This window comes from Osmerus mordax, chromosome 12 (assembly GCF_038355195.1).
Source record: "Osmerus mordax isolate fOsmMor3 chromosome 12, fOsmMor3.pri, whole genome shotgun sequence".
Classification (NCBI taxonomy): domain Eukaryota; kingdom Metazoa; phylum Chordata; class Actinopteri; order Osmeriformes; family Osmeridae; genus Osmerus; species Osmerus mordax.
In genome coordinates this window covers 290,905-313,248 of record NC_090061.1, presented here as the reverse complement: position 1 = coordinate 313,248, position 22,344 = coordinate 290,905, and the positions used below count along the sequence as shown (strand labels likewise).

The window sequence follows — 22,344 nt, the reverse complement described above, 5'->3', positions numbered from 1 at the left end:
TCTGTGGTCTTGGCATTGGTATCTTAGAACCTGGATTAGGAATTGTGATTGACATTCTTTCCTCTTGCCTTTCGAATGTCCCCGTACAAATATGTTTTGTGTATCTGGCTTTACTTTTTCAAATATGCTAGTCCAGTTGAAGTAAACAAACTGAATCAAATTAAAGTGAAATCAAACTGACCACCTCACAGAACTGAAGTTCATCTGGGGTGACTGTAGACATCACAGATGCTTCCACACTGTCAGTGGGTATTGTGCTGCAAGGTCAGCACCTTGGGGGGCAGTTTTCCACGGGCACCTGTTGGCCCAGGTCCAGCTGGTGCTCATGAAGCCATGAGGGGGAGGGGGGGGGGGGTCGTTCAAGGGCGCCAGCGAGGGCAGGAACTGCTGCAGAGCATCTCTATCAGAGCATCTCTAACACAGCATCTCTATCAGAACATCTCTAACACAGCATCTCTATCAGAGCATCTCTATCAGAGCATCTCTAATACAGCATCTCTCTATCAGAGCATATCTATCAGAGCATCTCTAATACAGAATCTCTATCAGAACATCTCTAATACAGCATCTCTATCAGAGCATCTCTAATACAGCATCTCTATCAGAGTATCTCTAATACAGCATTTCTATCAGAGCATCTCTATCAGAGCATCTCTAATACAGCATCTCTATCAGAGCATCTCTATCAGAGCATCTCTAATACAGCATCTCTCTCTATCATAGTATCTCTATCAGAGCATCTCTAATACAGCATCTAATACAGCATCTCTCTCCATCTCTCTATCTCGGGAGTACAACGGTACTTAGGAATGGTTTGCTGGACCCAATGTTAGTTTCCTCAAGGATCACAATGTCTCTTGCTTAGAGTCTTGTTGCTCTTGTTGGTTAGTGGTAACTGATTTAAAATGTTGTACTCGCTGTGTTTTTTTTTACTGTTGCTTGCTTTTCTACAGGTACACTTGCACTTATAGCGATTCATGTTGTTTAATTGTAACTTGTTTAACTACATGCTCTTATGGTTCTTCCCTTTGGCACTTATTTTGGCTGTTCACAATATGTGCTTCATATTTTGGCTACCCGCAATGTTTTTGGGGCTATCTTGTTGTTATTATCAGTGACCTATGTTCTTTTGTAAAGCTCTGTCTTGGAAGTCGCTTTGGATAAAAGCGTCTGCTAAATGAATAAATGTAAATGTATCAGAGCATCTCTATCAGAGCATCTCTAATACAGCATCTCTCTCTATCAGAGCAGCTCTAATACAGCATCTCTCTCTATCAGAGCATCTCTATCAGAGCATCTCTAATACAGCATCTCCATCAGAGCAGGAACTGGTGCAGAGCATCTCTAATAGACTAAACTCAGAACAAATTATGTCATTCAAAATCTGTCAAATATATTTGTACAAAAAATAGCTCAACATTTACATTGACCTTCTCATGTCCTGTTTAGTTATTATTTTGTATGAGTACAGGTAATGCTGCTGTTGGAGGAAGATACTTACAACAGTTACATGTTCTCCTCACCATTATCACATAATGATGATGGCTCTAGAGAGACTGGTTGTATGAACCTGTGCCTCTGCAAGCACCGTATAACTATTGACGCACAAACAAAGTTTCCAGTCCACAGTTATTACATCTGTACTGTCGGACTACTGTATTACTGTACTACATCACTAAACACCTTGTTTCCTTTCTTTCGAGGCTTTTCACAAACCCTAACTTTGTTTTTCATACAAACATTTACAAACTAAACCATTTAATACAAACAGAACCCAGAGGAAGGCCCTCCATGCAGGCGGGTGCGTTCCGCCCTCGTCAAGATGCTCCAGCTCTAAGTTGATGCTGTCACACTCTGGTCTCCTGTCATAGGCTGACAACAAGGTGAATTTAGAGGAAATTGATCAGCTGGTGACTGCAAATGGACAGGCAGATGTGTTTTTAGATTAAACGCTCTCTAATTAACTTGGCATTTTGATCCCCCAGCAGGGTACAGGCACAGCTGAGGGCATATTTGTCAAATATCAAAAGAATTGAGCGCATGCTTCCCTCCCATCTATACTGTCTGAAACTTTGACGGATATTCCTCCTCATGACATGGTGCGTGCCCAGAAGGTTTCATTCAGTTTTAGCAAAACATCAAATTATGCAGTTAATGTTTTGTACAGCACATTCATTAGTAATGCAATTATATTAAGATCATGAAATTATCTAATTGTCAGAGAACTGCAGCTTTTTAAATAATGGGTTATTATTTTATAAGCAGATTGTGTCTCTCAGACAGTTGACATTCAGGGTTCTCTTTAGGGTTCTACCATCCTGCTACTAACCAGTCGTCAGGGTCTCAACACATCCCTGCTGCTGAAGAAACCATCTCACCAAAGGCTCTTTCTTTATAGCATTCGACTCGAGTGGGAACTTAAATGTCACTTGCACAGTTCAGAGGACGGGAGCCTGGTGGGCTGATGAATAAATCAGACAGGAAGCCCAGACGTGCGGCCCCAGAGCTGCTGGGAGGGAGGGAAACTGTGTTTACAGATGCTCCTCATCAGCTTGTCATTGTCATATTCAGTACAATGTATTTATCACAGACAACTTAAATTAGCCCTTTAAAGTCTTGGTCCTCTCGAAGCAGTATTGTTGTTGAGAGCAAGTATTACGCAACTGTATGCCCAAGAAGAAATCTTACAGGTTATTCTGATTATAAGGTCTCTTATCTTATAGGTTATTCTGATTATAAGGTCTCTTATCTTACAGGTTATTCTGATTATAAGGGCTCTTATCTTACAGGTTATTCTGATTATAAGGGCTCTTATCTTACAGGTTATTCTGATTATAAGGGCTCTTATCTTACAGGTTATTCTGATTATAAGGGCTCTTATTTTACAGGTTATTCTGATTATAAGGTCTCTTATCTTACAGGTTATTCTGATTATAAGGGCTCTTATCTTACAGGTTATTCTGATTATAAGGTCTTTTGCATTTCAGCATCGCAGGCCAGAGGCGGTCCTTATCCTTCCTGCGAGCTGCATGAATAGCTTGACTGCATCTGTTGGCATGGCGATGTGGACAACACAAAGAGATTGTGTGTGAGGACAGATGAGAGAGATGATGCGTAGGATTAGAGACTCTGAGAAGGCCTCCATCTCCATCTCCTGGGTTAATGGACTGAGACAAATGGAAGTGGATGGATAGATCTGTCACGTTGACACTGCATCCCAGGCTACAGCCTCATAATGAGTTATGATGAATGGAAGAGCAGGGAAGGTAAAGTTCACAGCTCAGACTGGTGCCAGATAAGCAGGTGAACATTTCTGTGAGCAAATGTATGACTTTTGGCCTCAGGGCGTCTAAAGGAAGAGTGAACCTCAGGAGTATTCTCACAGTAAAGCGCCAATGACCAGAAGGAAACTGAGTTTACCGTGGAGAAATCTGACTGCAACTTCAAATGAACAGATTTAAAACAGTGACACTGTGTGATATTGTCATTCTTTTCTTTGTTCTTGTCACCAGTCAGTGATGAACACAGAGCCATTATACACCCATTCCACTGTGGGAGACAGGACCCTCCATTTCCGCTCAGTGTAGCAGTTCACCTTAGGGACACTCAGCATCCCTGCTTGCTGATCTGTTTACCCCCCCCTCCCCCCAAATTCCACTGACTTCCAGCGCCATCTTGTGCTGTATTGCAGGAACTGAGCTGAAGGATGCGAAAGCTACATTAAGATTATCATCAGAATTTTATTAATTTTATACATAAAATGTGTCATCATTACAGTGAGTCATTCATAGCAAGTACGTCACTAACTCCAATGTATCGATGGCAGTACACCAGCAAATTACATTCCTCTTCTGTCAAAGAATGAATACACATTTGATAAATACATTTACAAACGTATAATCCCGTGCTCTGCATTTTTAAGACTATGGTTAGTAACAGGGTCAATTAGCGGCCACTTCGCTTTAAAATTGAAACATTATGATAAATCCTAGTTTCAAACATCAGATATCAGACTGGATTAGATTAATTAACACATTTTATATTCGTTTTCGATAATCTTTAATTTTCGATAAAAAAGTAAAAATACACACATTCGGTCCGTTAAGCAGTTAAATGTCAAACGTGTTGCAGAACGGTAGAATGGCAATCTGCACGGTTTGACTACTTTGAATACCCGTAGCTCAACACAACACGGAAGTAACAATAGACAAGTGCACTGATTGGAGCTCTTACTGTATCTTCAGTTTGCGAATTAATTAATGTTTTATTATGAAAAAACAACATAAACATATATTGTCTCTATTATTGTAGCAAACGGGCCACATTTCGACAGGGTGGCGTGAGCATATAGTTATAGTTAGACTAATTAACTCCACAAGCAAAAGGGAATGAGGTAGCTCGTGCTAGCTATTAAAGTAGCAGGCTACCACATCGTTCATAACTGGTTCATTTGACTGCAGTAGGGATCCGTCGGGTTAGCCTGTACCTGAAGTTTGCTAGTCTATAGATATGACTGTTTAAAGGTAACTCGAATAGCTTGAAAGTTTCGGTTAGTTTGTTGGCAAGTCTGACAACAGCTATCTAGCTACAGTAGTACTCCATAGCTTGATACAACATACAGTGTCTATCTGGCAAGCACAATGAGAGTGCGTTCGTCTGTCTTCGCATCCTTTTGCCTCATATTTGAGGTGTTGGGAATAGCTTTATTTTTAAGGGGATTTTTTCCTGTCCCGATCAAGTCATCTTTCTCGTCAAAGAATTCGCTGTTGGACCTCCCAGCGGAGCCCGGGACAGGTGCAGCCTTCACTACTGTTAGCCCTCTTGCTAGCATCCCGCTGAAATGTATCATGTTCCAGTAGTACTGTTAGCCCTCTTGCTAGCATCCCGCTGAAATGTATCATGTTCCAGTAGTACTGTTAGCCCTCTTGCTAGCATCCCGCTGAAATGTATCATGTTCCAGTAGTACTGTTAGCCCTCTTGCTAGCATCCCGCTGAAATGTATCATGTTCCAGTAGTACTGTTAGCCCTCTTGTATCATGTTCCAGTTGTACTGTTAGAGGGGCCAGATACATTAAACATTATTGTTGTCATATAGTTTTCTTCACTATATTTCAGGCATTAACAGGCAAAATATCATGTAATTATTCAGACTACATTTAGGGGGGGTCACAAGGGGGTCCAAGCTTGTTGTCACAGGGGGACTGCCCCCTACCTTCCACCTCCCCAGAACTGCCCTACAGATGGGGGTTTGAAGTTGCTCCCACTTGATCTGTAGTCAAATGCTCAACCCTCTAGCTGTACACATCTTTAAATAATAATAGTCATCTTCCACTGGAAACATTATTTGAGACGAAAATACTACAAGGCAGCTGTTAACTCCTCAGCTCAGGTATTTGGTGACATTGTGTTTTGTTGTTGCATTACAGGGAACTCTGCTAATGCCTCCACAGCCCCCCAGCCGCTCTTTAAACGAGTGGTTATAATGTTGATTGACGCTCTGCGGGAAGATTTTCTATTTGGACCAAATGGACGTACTTACATGCCGTACACCAGACATGTGGTGGAGCGCGGGTCGTCGCACAGCTTCGTAGCCAAGGCGCGGCCGCCCACCGTCACCATGCCGAGGATCAAGGTACCGATGGAGCAGAGCAGTGTGGTGGGACTAGGAGCTCATTACTTACTACTCATAACTCAAGGATATTTAAGGCGGAGTTGGCAAGTTTTGCGAACCTAGCTATTTTAGCTTGAGTTTGAAAGTATTCATACCAAAATATCTCACCCCTCCCTTAAAGGCCACTCCTCAAAAACACATGAACTCGCTGCCTAACTCCTGCCGGGAGGAAAGTAGACAGACAAGTAGCCCGTCCAATGCAGTCCAAATGCCGTCCAATCATTAGTGCAGGTCCGACCTTAATGATTAGCCATGTTTATTACAGTCCTGGGATGACCACAGATATTGGATTGATTAAATCTTACTGTCAAAACCTTTAGATGTATTGGTTGCTATCAGGATGTGAAGTTTATTTCAGTAAATATGACAAAAAGTACTTCTCAACAACATTACCTACCCAGCCTTTAACTTTTGGCATGCAAATGATGAATACCAATTGCTAAATTGGTGTGTTGCTGAAGATATGTTCTGTAAATAGTCAGAAGGTGGCAGTATTGTACCACTGTGACAGAGTACTGCACCTGATATCACTGCAGTGCAGCCAGTAAACTGGCAGCCCAGCTAGCTAACCCACATCTCAACCTCACAGAAGCACGCTTCACATAGAACACTTACCTTAGGCAGCCTGACAGAAATATATTTGAAAATGGGAAACAATGGATGTTGAGAATTAGATCATTGAGATGACCAGGGCCTTTACTTTCTTCTTGCTTTCATTCTTGGTGCTGCTAAGATGAAACTCTCTCACACACACTCAATATTTAATGTTTAACAAGTTGTTATGACTTTCTTTAAGACTTAATTTATGTTCCAAACATGAAAGCGCTGTGCTCTGTTCTGTGAACATCAAGCTCTCTAAATGCTGGGCTCTAGTGCTCAGCTAGCATGTTTGTTTAGACTGTCAGGCGCAGTTATAGGATAGTGGAATCCATCCTCTGCATGATGAAATCAACAGAAACAACTCGTCTCTCTTTGATCTGGACTGTTTTCATGCCAGATCTCAGAAAAACAAGAAACCAGGTTGGATCTCAGTCTCTCCCCAGAGCGTTACCATGGCAGCAGACTGAAGATTTTGTTGACTTTGACATTATTTAAAGGTGTTTGCTGATCATTGTCAGTTTTTATCAGAAGTTAGTTACACTACAACCTGTAGAATTGTGCATGCCATTAACCCCGGTCATGCAGAGAGATGACCCTGGCCTGCAACACACCTGACCTGTACCTGTTGGGTTCAAGGTGAAGGCCTGAAGGGCTTTAAATAAGAAACAAGTTCCCCTTCCAGCCTAACTAGTCTTTGTTCTGTAAAGATGGAGAACAATAAGAGTAAATGAAGTGTGAGGTTCATCTCTTCTCCTGCGGCGCATGAGAACATGAGAATGAGAAGCAGAGAGGGACAGGACTGAACAGTGTAGAGGGGCTTCTATTTGGTTATGTGGGCCTGCATCAGACAGGCTGGAGTGTTGTATGGAGCACCCCACCCAGCCCTCTCTCTGCCCCACCCAGCCCTATCTCTGCCCCACCCAGCCCTCTCTCTGCCCCACCCAGCCCTCTCTCTGCCCCACCCAGCCCTCTCTGCCCCACCCAGCCCTCTCTCTGCCCCACCCAGCCCTCTCTCTGCCCCACCCAGCCCTCTCTCTGCCCCACCCAGCCCTCTCTGCCCCACCCAGCCCTCTCTCTGCCCCACCCAGCCCTCTCTCTGCCCCACCCAGCCCTCTCTCTGCCCCACCCAGCCCTCTCTGCCCCACCCAGCCCTCTCTCTGCCCCACCCAGCCCTCTCTCTGCCCCACCCAGCCCTCTCTCTGCCCCACCCAGCCCTCTCTCTGCCCCACCCAGCCCTCTCTTTGCCCCACCCAGCCCTCTCTCTGCCCCACCCAGCCCTCCACCCAGCCCTATCTGCTCCACCCAGCCCTCCCTCTGCATCAACCAGCCCTCTATCTGGCACCTGACAGTCTATGACTGAGCCCTCTATCTGGCCCGCAGGCTCTGACCACAGGCACCATCCCTGGGTTCATAGACGTGGTGATGAACCTCAACTCCCCAGCGCTGATGGAAGACAACCTGATCTGGCAGGCCAAGACAGCCGGGAGGAGACTGATCTTCTATGGGGACGACACCTGGGTCCGCCTCTTCCCCAAACACTTCCTGGAGCACGACGGCACCTCCTCCTTCTTCGTGTCTGACTACACTGAGGTCAGTCTCGCACTGCATCCTGGGTGTTTACACTGAGGTCAGTCTGCATCCTGGGTGTCTGCACTGAGGTCAGTCTGCATCCTGGGTGTCTGCACTGAGGTCAGTCTGCATCCTGGGTGTTTACACTGAGGTCAGTCTGCATCCTGGGTGTCTGCACTGAGGTCAGTCTGCATCCTGGGTGTTTACACTGAGGTCAGTCTGCATCCTGGGTGTCTGCACTGAGGTCAGTCTGCATCCTGGGTGTCTGCACTGAGGTCAGTCTGCATCCTGGGTGTTTACACTGAGGTCAGTCTGCATCCTGGGTGTCTGCACTGAGGTCAGTCTGCATCCTGGGTGTCTGCACTGAGGTCAGTCTCGCTTGTCTTCCTTCCTTAGGGTTAGCGGTCACCGTGTTGGTGACCCCTGGTGTAGAGAATGGGAGGGGTAGTCATCGGTGTGTGTGTGTATAAGCGTCTGCGTCTCAATGTCTTCCCTCCATGCAGGTGGACAACAATGTGACTCGTCACCTGGACGTCACGCTTAAGAGAGACGACTGGGACATGCTGATCCTGCACTACCTGGGCCTGGACCACCTCGGGCACACCAGCGGGCCACACAGCTCCCTCATCCAGCCCAAGCTACTGGAGATGGACGACATCCTGAAGAAGATTCACGCCTCGCTCATCTCCAAGGTGCTTTCTCACCCTCCCTCAACTCTCGATTGTCTTCGGAGCGTGTGTGTATATGTGTGTGTGTGTGTCAAACCTAGTTGTTAAACAACACTCACACAAACATAAGCTTTTATTAATTTATTATTCCCTTTTCCTGAAACTTTGAAGTTGATCTGTTTGTAAACACATTTATGTAATTTCCTGAAAGTTCATATATTTTTCATTCCCAGTAATAATTTGTATGGTATCACTTGGTATTATGAGTCGGCTCTGCATCATTTATTTGTGTGAGAACGATACATAGCTTGCGCGATGCACTCAGCAGTGGTTTCCTGTTCACGTTTTAATGGGATCATGACTAAAACTGTGTTCTCCTGCATATTTAACCAGTCGTGTAGTTGGAATCAGCTGGGAGATCCACCCGGTAGGTGTTTGAGCAGCGTTTGTTGAAAGCCTTGCCGCAGCCTTGCTGCCTCCATGCTCCTCTCCACAGAGCGATTGTGACCTATATATAGACACATCTGATAGTGGTCCCGTAAGCCCAACAGCAGACATGTTCCTCAGATGAGGAGGCACACTCAGTTTCCAGGTAGGCTATATAAAACACTGAATTTTATCACCCCCCCCCCCCCCCTCCGAACTAGAAACCTCTGGTTATTTCCATGCCGTAGTGCGCTAGAGAGAGTTGTGTTCTTGGGAGGATGGTGGAGGAGGGGGGTGGAGGAGGGGGGGTGTTCCTCCACTTCTCTCTCTGTTCAAACCTAACTGCAGCTCTGGCCTACTTGGGCTTGTGGTAATTATGAGGAACAGTAGAGTTGTTTCCTACTGTACTTACAGAGAGGAAAACTCAACATGGGAGGACTGGGGGACTGAGGACTGGAGGACTGGAGGACTGGAGGACTGGAGGACTGGAGGACTGGGGGACTGGAGGACTGGGGGACTGGAGGACTGGAGGACTGGAGGACTGGAGGACTGGAGGACTGGGGGACTGGAGGACTGGAGGACTGGAGGACTGGAGGGCTGGAGGGCTCGGGGACTGGAGGACTGGGAGGGCTGGGGGACTGGAGGGCTGGGGGACTGGGTGTGGGTGGTGTATGGGGCTGGGTGTGGCTGGTGTGTGGAAATGTGTATGGGGTTCCTGAAGACAAATTGAAGTTGAAATAGCGAAAATAATGAATTAGTTTCCATCATCTTTTACGGTGTGATTGTGTAGGTCATAATAATTCCAGAGGCTGTCTTCAGTCATCAGTGATCAAGCTCTGTGTGCGCTCCACGTAGGGCACACATCCCCTGGAATAAACACATCAGTTGCCGGGCGAAGCCTGACATCTTCTACTGTTCCGCTCCGTTTCCTTTCATGGCATGTTTTCCTGTTGCCGTGACGGCAGCCCTGTGAAGCGTAGTGTCTGGCAGGTCCTCGCGAGCCTGGATGAAAGGGAACAGAGATGGAGCCTGTCTCCTTCTCACCTCACAGTCTGCAGGCCTGGGGTAGGAGAGGAAGGCTTCAAGGCACAACTTGTTAAAGTTCTCTCATCACCTAAACTATGTCTCGCCTCTCGAGGGCTCTCATCATCAAGTTATGACACTAGAGAGGGCTTGTACTGTATATTTTAAGAGGTATTTTTCTGTTCGTCTGTGTATGAGAGAGAGAGGGGGTAGAAATCCCCATGTCTTCTGAGTGGCACCTCTATAAATAAGATTCCTGTTCCTGCTGGAATTAGACAGGACTACAGGAAGTGACAGAGAGAAAGGTGTGAAGGAACCAATTATGACTGGTAATGTTTCTTCATGCTATTCTTGTTAAAGCTGTAATCTAATTTCTGGTGTTAATTGCTGTGTTGTGTATAAAAGGCTTGGTTCTTCTCAGGGGCTGTTTACAGCTGGAAAGCTCTGTTTCCTTTGAAACATTTCAAATCCTTGAGGGTTTTGGTTGGTTGAGGGGCAGTTCTATGGGCGTATGTGAAGCCCTCTGTGACATGCTTGCGTGTAAAAAGGGCTATACAAATAAATTGGATTTGATTTGATTTGAAATACATGCTGAATATCGCAGAATATTTTTGTTGTAAGTCTGAAGATGTTTAAATATGGAGATGGTAGCAAAATAGAATAGAACACAACTTCATCCAGGATGGACATGTTATCATGTACGTTCTCATTTTCGCCTGGAAATGAAGAACTGCTTCTAATTCTGGTCGAGGATATTTAATTTCTGCTGTCTTTTGAGCCTGGATGAGAGCTGAGGAAATGTGGCAGGCAGGATAATGCCATCCTTCCTTGTACCTCTCCATGTCTGTCTCCTCTCTCTTTAAGGTCTCTCTATTCTCCAAGCTGTCTGCTCCTCCCTCCTCCTCTCTGCGCCTCTCTGATCCTCCCAGCTCTCTGCTCTTCTCTGCTCCTCTCTGCTCCTCTCTGCTCCTCTCTGCTCCTCTCTGCTCCTCTCTGCTCCCCTCTGCTACTCTCTCCTCCTATCTGCTCCTCTCTGCTCTTCTCTGCTCCTCTCTGCTCCTCTCTCCTCCTATCTGCTCCTCTCTGCTCTTCTCTCCTCCTATCTGCTCTTCTCTCTCCTCTCTGCTCCTCCTCTCTGCTCCTCCTCCCTCCTCTCTGCTCCTCCTCTCTGCTCCTCCTCCCTCCTCCTCTCTGCTCCTCTCTGCTCCTCCTCCGTCCTCCTCTCTGCTCCTCCTCTCTGCTCCTCTCTCCTCTATGCTCTTCTCTGTTCCTCTATGCTCCTCTCTCCTCTATGCTCCTCTCTGCTCCTCTCTCCTCTCTGCTCCTTCTCCCTCCTCCTCTCTGCTCCTCCTCTCTGCTCCTCCTCTCTGCTCCTCCTTGCTCCTCTCTGCTACCCAGAGACCAGAGACTTTAGCATCTCCACCAGCACACAGACAGGGCAGTCCGGACACCTGTTCAATCAAGTTTCTTTCTTGTTAGAGCGGAATTAGAGAGGAAGAGTTAGTTTATACAGAGAGTCTAAATACATATATTATTAATTGAATCAAAGGAGGAGTAGTAGTAGTAACAGTACTGTAGTAAATAATAGTGGTATTAGTATTAGTATTCACTAATGATAGTAGTAGTAGGAGGATTAGTATTATTAGTAGCAGTAGTTAATGATAGCAGTAATATTAATAGTAGCAGTTGTATCTCTGTAGAAGTGTGTGTAGATACCTCAGAGTCTTGCTGAGCTGACCTCTGACCCCTGGCTGTTGTCCAGGAGGAGGAGGGCTCGCTGCCATACCTGCTGGTGCTGTGTGCCGACCACGGCATGTCAGACACAGGCAGTCACGGAGGCTCCTCCGAACCAGAGGTCAACACCCCCCTGGTGCTCATCAGCCCCGCCTTCAGGAGGAAAGGTGAGTGTGTCTCTTCCCCTCTCCTCTACCCTCCCCGTCTCCCCTCCTCCCCTCTATCCTCCCCTCTAGCCTCCCCCTCCTCCCCCTCTCCTCCCCTCTACCCTCCCCTCTCCTCCTCCCCTCTACCCTCCTCCCCATCTTCCCTCTACCCTCTGGTTGTGAGCAGTTGTGTGACTGTACAGTAATGTGTAGACTGGTTCATGAACAGGCTGTGATGAACTTGTCAAGGCTGTGATGAATGTGTCACGGCACCTCAGAGTCAATGTGATAATTGTTTCTTTTTTTAATCTCTTCTATTTTAGTTTCTTTCTGCCTGTTTGTATTTCCATGTCAGCTTGTGATTAGGAAGGAAATTTACCCTAGCTAGCCTCCTCACATACCACTGCTACACACCTTAGATCTCCACAGGTACCTATATACCTTAATGGCTATGTGTGTGATGTGCGTGTGTGTATGTGCATGTATATGTATGTATGCATGTGTGTATACATGTGTGTGTGCGTGTATGCATGTGTGTGTGTGCTCCTGCAGTGGGGATGGAGAAGCCCTCCGTGGTGGAGCAGGTGGACCTGCCCTCGTCCCTGGCCCTGGGGCTGGGGCTGGCTGTGCCTCAGAACAGCGTGGGTCACTTGCTGCTGCCCCTGCTGGAGGAGCTGCCTCTGAGACAGCAGCTCCGCTACCTGCAGCTCAACACTCACCAGCTCAGCACGCTGCTCCGGGACAGCATCACCGACTATCAGAGAGGTACACACACTCCAACTCTCTGAACTCACACACACACATATACTCACTGTACTCTGAGTGTCTCTGCAGACACAGAGAGGAGTCACTGCTCCTTCTTCCTTCTCAAGGGATGTTTTTATTAATACAGCTGTGTTCTGTTCATCTTATTAGAGATATGCTGTCTCTATAGCTGTGTTCTGTTCATCTTATTAGAGATATGCTGTCTCTATAGCTGTGTTCTGTTCATCCTATTAGAGATATGCTGTCTCTATAGCTGTGTTCTGTTCATCTTATTAGAGATATGCTGTCTATAGCTGTGTTCTGTTCATCTTATTAGAGATATGCTGCCCCTAAGCTGTGTTCTGTTCATCTTATTAGAGATATTCCGTCTCTATAGCTGTGTGTTCTAGCAAGGTGGGGATGTTTCTGAGATGCATCAGCTCCCGTCCCCTAGACAACAGAGACAGTTCCATCCCCTAGACAACAGAGACATTTACATTTAGTCATTTAGCAGACGCTCTTATCCAGAGCGACTTACAGTAAGTAACATGGGACATTCCCCCCGAAGCAAGTAGGGTGAAGTGCCTTGCCCAAGGACACAACGTCATTTGGCACGGCTGGGAATCGAACTGGCAACCTTCAGATTACTAGCCCGACTCCCTCACCGCTCAGCCACCTGACTCCGAGAGACAGTTCCATCCCCTAGACAACAGAGACAGTTACAATCCCCTAGACAACAGAGACAGTTCCCATACCCTAGACAACAGAGACAGTTCCCATCCCCTAGACAACAGAGACAGTTCCCATCCCCTAGACAACAGAGACAGTTCCCATCTCCTAGACAACAGAGACAGTTCTGTCTGGAATAATACAATAGCCTGATTAATTTAAAAGTTGAGCTTCAAAATGAGCACTGCAGCTGTTTTTTTATTATTTTTATTAATTGTGATGTGGGGTTCCCATGAGTGTTTCTGTGTTTACATACATATCTGTCCTCTGGGAACTGAGATACAGAGCTTTGTCATACAATACAGACGAGATCTCTGTCGTGACGAGGCCTCGAGCTAACTCATACACGCACTCACACACTCACACACGCACTCACACACACACACACAATCACACACGCATCGCTCCTGGAGGTGAGATGAAGGTTGAGATGAACCTGTCAGAGACGTTGTGTCACCATGTCAGGTGATACAGGAAGCCAGTAAAACATTATTCATCATGCCCAAGTGGGCCCTCTTGTCTGGAGCACGACTCCAGGGATCTGTCATTCTGAGCTCTTGTAACCAGCTGCTGATCAGTTCTGCTACAGCTCAGAGAGATGTTGTTGACAGGGCCGACAACTCCACTCCATTCAGTATTTGGTTGCCTGGTCTGTTAGCCTTCTGGAAGCTGGGCTGTTTGGAGTGTTTAACTGAGGCCCACCTGAGGCTGAGCTTGTCTGGTTTAGAGGCCCACCTGAGGCTGAGCTTGTCTGGTTTAGAGGCCCACCTGAGGCTGAGCTTGTCTGGTTTAGAGGCCCACCTGAGGCTGAGCTTGTCTGGTTTACATACCAGATGAAGAGAAGCTGGAGTGTTTAACTGAGGCCCACCTGAGGCTGAGCTTGTCTGGTTTAGAGGCCCACCTGAGGCTGAGCTTGTCTGGTTTAGAGGCCCACCTGAGGCTGAGCTTGTCTGGTTTAGAGGCCCACCTGAGGCTGAGCTTGTCTGGTTTAGAGGCCCACCTGAGGCTGAGCTTGTCTGGTTTAGAGGCCCACCTGAGGCTGAGCTTGTCTGGTTACATACCAGATGAAGAGAAGCATGACCGCCCTCCAGCCAGGTTAATCAATCATACATACATTTACATTTTTTCAAACTTTCAATACTTTTTTTTTCAAAAAATATTTTTTCAACCTTGCCAAACTTTTTTGGGGATTTTTTTTTAACCCCCCCCCCCCCCCAAAAAATAAATAAAAATAAAATAAACCTTTCTATTGAACAATATTCAACCTTTCAAATCTTTTTTTCTAACTGTGAAAGGAGAGGAGAGACAACAGAGAAGCCCTCTTCAAGTACTCATCAATGATGCCAAACATAAAAAACTAAATAAAAAAAACTTTCAAAACCTTGTGAAAAAAGTTTTTTTCAACCTAAATCTTTGTTTTTTTGTTTTACAATTGTTTTTGTATTTCAAACAAACAGTGAAAGGAGTGGAGAGAACAGAGAAGCCTAAAACAGAGTAGAGTAAAGCAGAGCATTGTACAATCGAGTACAGTACAGTCCTCATCAAGTACTCATCAATGATGCAAAACATTTGTGTGAAGCTTTTTTTCCTGAGTTTCTTTTGTTTTAAAATATTATTTCAACCTTTCAAAACTTTGTTAGAGAAACCTTTTTTGAAATGTATTTTTTCAACCTTTCAAAACCTTTTTTCCAAAATTGCTTTTTGAACTAAAACTTTTTTTTAATTATTTGTTATTCTACTTAAGTACAGTAACAAATTATTTGTACTTTGTTTCTTCCCATCTCTGGGTATACCTGTGTGGAGAGGACAGGATCTACCTGAACAGAGAGTATTTTTACATTGTACATACAGCCAGCAGCAACTGGCAGGTACAGATTCATGATGACCCAGAACACCAGGACAGGGTTTCCTGCTGCATTGTTTGCAACGGAAGTGACGAGTGACCAATCACGAGGCTGGTACAGACTGCAGTGTAACTTGGCAACTTGGTCACTCTAACAATATCAGAGAGATGACAGGAGATGGAAAAGTTTTGGTTAACAAAAACATCTGTCTTTATCTCACTCTCCATCTCTCTCTAATGCTCTTTCTCTCGCTCACGTCATAGTCACATACCCACGCAGGCACACAAATACACCGCCACACACACACACTCTTCTGCCAAATTCCCTTTTTAATCTCCTCGCTGTGTGCTATGAACTGCAGGTGCCCATCCATGACCTAAAGAGAGTGTTCAGACCACTTGCTGTGTGTGTCTGGTGGAACCTTGCCAGAGCTGTTAGGACCCTGATTAATACTTGACACTGTGGCCTGTGTCACCCTCATAGTGGCTTGCTGGCGTCATCACAACGCTCATTCATCATTGTTCCCACCTTTTTACTCTGACTGGTGGGTCATCAAAAGATGATTATCATTAAAGTTGTTGGAATCTCAGAGTCTGAAATAAAGCAAAAACAAGAAACAATGAATCACCAGTCTTCTTTACACAGAGTGATGTTTTATGTATATATTTGTATGTTCCCCTCCAGAGGCCGGCTACGAGCAGGCGCGTGTGGCGCAGAAGGCGCACAGCAGCTGGCTGCGTCTGCAGCAGGAGGGCAGCACCCCGGAGGTGCTGTCCAGCCAGGGGGGCAAGGCGGTGCAGCTGTACCAGCAGGCCCTGGCCTCCCTGAGCTCAGCTCTCAGCAGGCAGCTGGGACGCTACGACCTGTACTCTATGCTGGTGGGCATGGCCCTCGTCTTCCAGGTGAGGAGCTCTCCCTGGAGGGCTGGTCAGTACATTATCATCATTATCAGTATGGTATTATTATCATCATTATCAGCATTATCAGTATGGTATTATTATTATCATCATCAGTACATTATCAGCAGCAGCAGCACATTATCATCAGTACATTATCATCATCATCAGTACATTATCATCATCATCAGTACATCATCATCAGTACATCATCATCATCATCAGTACATTATTATAATTATCAGCACATTATCATCATCAGCACATTATCATCATCATCAGTACATTATTATAATTGTCATCAGTACATTATTATAATTATCAGTACATTATCATCATCATCAGTACATTATCATCATCAACATCATCATCAGTACATTATTATAATTATCAGCACATTATCATCATTATCTTTAGTACATTATCATCATCATCAGTACATTGTCATCATCAGTACATTATTATAATTATCAGTACATTATCATCATTATCATCAGTACATTATCATCATCATCAGTACATTATCATCATCATCAATACGTTATTGCCATCATCAGTACGTTATCATCATTATCAGAACATTATTAACATAATTATCAGTATGTTATTATTATCATCAGAACTGATGTTACTGGATTGTTGTAGCTCCATTTCATAGCTTCATTTACGCAAAACAAATAAAATAAAGGGATGGCAATACTGTTAAGGAGACATTATTGCTGTGGTTTTCTGGCTCATTTTGCTGGCTTGTTATTTTCGGTATGATTTTACTTCATTTGCCCACCCCTGTTCCATACTTGTGCATTAATATTTCATGAACGTAACTCTTTTCCTGAATATGCATTATTTTGTTTGGTTTTTCAGCCTAGGAGAAGTTCTCAAGCAACTACAGGGTGTTTTCATAGCTTTTGTTGAGAAATCCATTCTCTCACACTATTATGGGGAGCAATGTTATTTAGCTCTTTACACAGCGAATGTTAAAAGGGACATTAGCAGAAACACAGTCCCCTGGTGGGCTCCTCCACACAGACGAGCACAGCCTTTCTGCTGGACCCACACGCTGGCTGCTGGAGTCACCGACAACATGCATTTGAACATGATTCATCTAAGTAAAAAGCTTCTTTTGATGGTAAAACGTTTACCCAGGTGGGTTTCTACAGTCAACTAGTTCTTTAAGAAATGCTATCCACAAGTCCCGGGTTCTCTCCTGTCAGGACTGACGGGTTCCCAGCCTTGCCTGGTCTCTCCTGTCTGAGGGACCAGGAGGGAGGAAGAAGGAGCTATTTTCACAAAGAAAGTTTGACAGTGAGCTGCTCGTCTCTGAGGAGAGCCAAGGACAAGCCTGTGATGTTCTCTTCTCTCCCCTTTGTGTGTGTGTGTGTGTGTGTGTGTGTGGTGTGTCTGTGTGGTGTGTGTGGTGTGTCTGTGTGGTGTGTGTGTGTGTCTCCAGTCCGTGCTGCTGCTGCTGCTGGCTCTGCCGGAGGCTCTGGGTGGCTCGGGGGAGGTGGAGGTTCCTGTGAGCGCCGCCCTGCTGGCCCCGCCCTGCTACCTGCTCTCTCTGCTGCTCTGCTCTGCCCACGTGCTGATCTGCACCTCCGCCCAGGCCTCCTGCTACTCCTGCAGTCTCCCCTGGGGCCTGGTGTTCCCAGCACTGGCCTTCTCCTCAGCCCTGCTCTGCATACTGCTCTCCATGGCAACCAGGAGGCTTCCCCTGGGAGCAAAGCCCCCTGGGAAGGTGAGTTTTTTACCCTCCTTCTATCAAGCACCATCACTGGCAGGGTCTCTCAGGTTGAAGGAGTGATTTAATGAGAGATGTGGTTGACGGGGGGCAGGCAGAATGAGGGACCTGGCATGATAAGGGTTGTCAGGACCACAGGACTGGCTCTGTCCGATAGTCCGCTGGGATCTCAGCAGCAGAATGAACATTTATGCAACCTGGAGACCCTACTGCTTATGACATCTGCAGAAAGAGATAACCCTACTAAAGCAGCCTGCCAGGGAATCTGATAAACCCAACTTGCGTGTGGCAATTTCAGGAAAATGCCAAAGGGATTCAACTCTTTCAGGCTCTGCAAAAAATGTGTTTGCTGATGTTATTTTTGTCTTTGTCTTTTTTGTCGTATTTTGGGGGCAGACTCTACCACCTGTATGTAGGGGGTTAGACTATCACCTGTATGTAGGGGGTTAGACTGTACCACCTGTATGTAGGGGGTTAGACTATCACCTGTATGTAGGGGGTTAGACTGTACCACCTGTATGTAGGGGGTTATGGTGCGTGTCCACTGCAGCGACGCGAGCGACGCGACAACATGCTTTCCATTCATATTCAATGGAGCCAGGCAAATCGCTTGCGTGGTGCATTGTGGGTAGCGACACAATGCGATTCGAGTTGAGATTTTTGACGCGAGCGACGCGACAACATCCTTTCCATTCATTTTCAATGGAGCCAGGCAAATCGCTTGCGTGGTGCATTGTGGGTAGCGACACGATGCGATTCGAGTTGAGATTTTCTAACCCATTACATACCACCTGTATGTAATGGGTTAGACTGTACCACCTGTATGTAGGGGGTTAGACTGTACCACCTGTACTGCATGTAAGGGTTGTGTTCCTCCCTGCTTCCTCCCCAGTCGCCGGTGCGGGGCGTCTGGAGCGTGTCGGAGTTGGAGGCTCTGCTGCTGCTGGGCACGGCCGGACACACCCTCAGCCTGGCGGCCAGCAGCTTTGTGGAGGAGGAGCACCAGACGTGGTACTTCCTGCTCAGCACGCTGTGCCTCGCCCTCTTCCAGGACGTCTGCCGCACCTACTTCCGAGAGCCCAGGGGCCCCGTGGACCCCTTACTGCCCTGCTCCGAGGAGCCCCTGGCCCCCAGCCCCGCAGACTCCCTGGGGGTGAAGGGTGCGGGAGCGGAGAGGTGGCTTGCGCTGGCCACCCCGGTCGTCACGCTGGCCTGCTGCCGGCTGCTGCGCTCCCTCAACCAGACAGGGGTGCAGTGGGCCCACCTGCCCGACCTGGGCCACTGGCTTAACAGGTGATCTTCTCCACACTACGCTACCCCCTCGTTCTCCTCTCCCTCCCCTCATCCTCCTGTCCTCTCCATCCCCTCATCCTCCTGTCCTCTCCCTCCCCTCATCCTCCTCTCCCTCCCCTCATCCTCCTGTCCTCTCCATCCCCTCATCCTCCTGTCCTCTCCCTCCCCTCATCCTCCTCTCCCTCCCCTCATCTTCCTGTCCTCTCCATCCCCTCATCCTCCTGTCCTCTCCATCCCCTCATCCTCCTGTCCTCTCCATCCCCTCATCCTCCTGTCCTCTCCATCCCCTCATCCTCCTGTCCTCTCCCTCCCCTCATCCTCCTCTCCCTCCCCTCATCCTCCTGTCCTATCCATCCCCTCATCCTCCTGTCCTCTCCCTCCCCTCATCCTCCTGTCCTCTCCATCCCCTCATCCTCCTGTCCTCTCCATCCCCTCATCCTCCTCTCCCTCCCCTCATGCTCCTGTCCTCTCCATCCCCTCATCCTCCTCTCCCTCCCCTCATGCTCCTGTCCTCTCCATCCCCTCATCCTCCTCTCCCTCCCCTCATCCTCCTGTCCTCTCCATCCCCTCATCCTCCTCTCCATCCCCTCATCCTCCTGTCCTCTCCCTCCCCTCATCCTCCTGTCCTCTCCCTCCCCTCATCCTCCTGTCCTCTCCATCCCCTCATCCTCCTCTCCCTCCCCTCATCCTCCTGTCCTCTCCATCCCCTCATCCTCCTCTCCCTCCCCTCATCCTCCTGTCCCCCCTCATCCCGTCTCCCCCTTCAGAAAAGGAGCAGAGGGCCTGGTGGCTGGTCTGTTCACCTGGACACATTCCTGGACACATTCTAAAATAAAGTGTGCTCAGGCCAGAGCTGGAAGCAGATCCAGTTAACCAGCCTGTGTGTGTATACTGACTAGGTCTGGGTCTGAATACTGACTAGGTCTGTGCCTGTACACTGACTAGGTCTGTGCCTGTACACTGACTAGGTCTGTGCCTGTATACTGACTAGGTCTGTGCCTGTATACTGACTAGGTCTGGGTCTGAATACTGACTAGGTCTGTGCCTGTATACTGACTAGGTCTGGGTCTGAATACTGACTAGGTCTGGGTCTGTATACTGACTAGGTCTGGGTCTGTACACTGACTAGGTCTGGGTCTGTATACTGACTAGGTCTGTGCCTGTATACTGACTAGGTCTGGGTCTGTATACTGACTAGGTCTGTGCCTGTGTACTGACTAGGTCCGAGTCTGTATACTGACTAGGTCTGGGTCTGTATACTGTCTGGGTCTGTATACTGACTAGGTCTGGGTCTGTATACTGTCTGGTTCTGTATACTGACTAGGTCTGGGTCTGTGTGTTGACTAACTGAATAAGGTTTAGCCCAAACCCTAACCCTAGTCCAACACAGATTCCCTATGATCCTGGACACTAAAATCACCAATCTGTTATCTTGTTTTTATGTCTCTTCATAAGGCTTAATACACATCTTCTAAGGCCTGTTTACAGTACATTAGAAACCACATGATTTCTGGAGTTAATAACTATCTGATCTGAGAAGACTCTTGGTACCAGAGAGACTCAGAGTGAAGGAGAGTGTTAGATAACAAGTAGAGATGCACTCTTCTTTATCCAAGCTGAGAGCAGAGAAAGCTTTCCATTAGCTTTTGTGGCTCAGGGTGGAAGTCTTCTGCAACATAATGACAGTGGCTCCTTGCAGCGAGGTTATGAATAAAAGCACCTGGACAGGAACTAAGAGCTGTTGTCTGAGTCACATCCTGTCTGCTCTGCAGGTACCAGCTCAGCCTGTATGAGTCTGTCACTCTGGGGGGAGAGCTAATGCTGATGTCTGCAGAGATAACGAGCCGTAATAGTCTCTTTCCAATGAATTTCCGCAGATTTCTATCAGATTGTGAACGTCATGAAGGATCTGCTTAACCTTCAGCAAAGGTCTCATCAGGAGAAGGTTCTGAAGAAGTAGGCAAAGCAGGGCGAGGCTGTGTGGTTGGTAGCCTGTGGTTGTTCCTGGGCTCTCCTGCAGGTCAGAGTTTGTTTCTGTGCTCATCTGACCTCCCTCCATCACTGCCTCCCCCCTCGTCTCCTCTGCCTATGGTCTGAATAATGAGGCTGCTCTGGTATGTGTCCCCAGCTGCTTGGTGCTTTACACCCTGCAGCCTAATGAAGGCTTCTCCTGCTTGCTGCAGTACCCAGGTCAATGGTTTGATATCTGTTTAGGAAGCACAACATGGCAGCTCCACACCAAGCTTTTAGGCTAGAAGTTGTGTGTGAGTACAGACATCCTGTGCCTCGAGAGGATTAACGGACAACTTGTCTTTCTTCTCCTCTACAGCTCGGAACACAAGACAGCTCTCTCCCTCCTGGCTGCGTTTTCATTGTCTCTCATCTACTTCCTGGTCCAGCGGCGCTGCTCCTGGGTGTCCAGGGTGGCGCTGACGCTCGGCCTTCTGGGAGTCTTCAGTTACCGTGCCGCTGTGGGAAATGTTTTGTTCCCGTGGCAACATGCTGGCAGAAACATGTCCAAGTAAGTTATTATTATTATGCAGTATTGTTTTGTTTACCGTTGTAGAAGTGTAGAATACTTGAGTACATCAGAACGTGCAGTGTATGTAAGACCGAAGGATAGAGGTTGGAGTCCGGGGGGTGGACGTCTGGGGGCCTGGGGGGCCTAGGGGGCTTGGGGGCGGGGGGCAGGGATCATTACACAGCAGAACAGTTAGAGGCCTCCAGCTCGAGGATCATTGAGTTGTTGTTCGCCAGCCCCTTGGATCAGCATGATAAATGGATCAATTAGTCGGCTGATCGCGTTGTTTACTCCCATGCTTGTAATCACCATGAGGGGCTTCTCAGCCGAGAGACCTTGTCTCCCTACAGACAGATAACCAGTCGGCCAGATAACCAGATAACCACTGAGTGCAGTCAGACAGATAACCTAGCTCCCTCGAGCACAGGTCCCTCTCTCAGCTCCCTGGGAGCAGACAGGACTGATGGGCTGGAGTGTGGAGGTGACAGGTGGGCTGCCTCCAGCCCATCAGTCCTGTCTAACCCTAACCCTAACCCCCTGCTCATTAATCACCGCTGTCCTGGCCCCCCCTCCTAGTCCTCCTGCGTGAGGCTGGCCTCTCCTCCTAGTCCTCCTGCGTGAGGCTGGCCTCTCCTCCTAGTCCTCCTGCGTGAGGCTGGCCTCTCCTCCTAGTCCTCCTGCGTGAGGCTGGCCTCTCCTCCTAGTCCTCCTGCGTGAGGCTGGCCTCTCCTCCTAGTCCTCC

At 47.4% G+C, this 22,344-nt stretch overlaps 1 protein-coding gene across 3 annotated transcripts in view; it reads left to right on the top strand.

The window, feature by feature from the left end:
- Positions 1-4,208: 4,208 nt before the first annotated feature.
- Positions 4,209-22,344, top strand: part of pigg (phosphatidylinositol glycan anchor biosynthesis class G (EMM blood group)) — a 28,172-nt gene continuing 10,036 nt past the window's right edge. For 2 of the 3 annotated variants that reach the window (XR_010878113.1, XM_067248131.1), the window contains exons 1-10: positions 4,209-4,794; positions 5,427-5,632; positions 7,652-7,861; positions 8,344-8,532; positions 11,720-11,858; positions 12,390-12,602; positions 15,839-16,056; positions 17,501-17,785; positions 18,681-19,081; positions 21,411-21,602. Coding sequence is in view for 2 of the 3 variants with exons in the window: in XM_067248131.1 (XP_067104232.1) it covers positions 4,641-4,794; positions 5,427-5,632; positions 7,652-7,861; positions 8,344-8,532; positions 11,720-11,858; positions 12,390-12,602; positions 15,839-16,056; positions 17,501-17,785; positions 18,681-19,081; positions 21,411-21,602 (2,207 nt within the window). In the remaining variant the exon portion in view is untranslated. The remainder of the gene's footprint in view (positions 4,795-5,426; positions 5,633-7,651; positions 7,862-8,343; positions 8,533-11,719; positions 11,859-12,389; positions 12,603-15,838; positions 16,057-17,500; positions 17,786-18,680; positions 19,082-21,410; positions 21,603-22,344) is intronic. The other variant, XM_067248132.1, reaches the window with a different exon arrangement.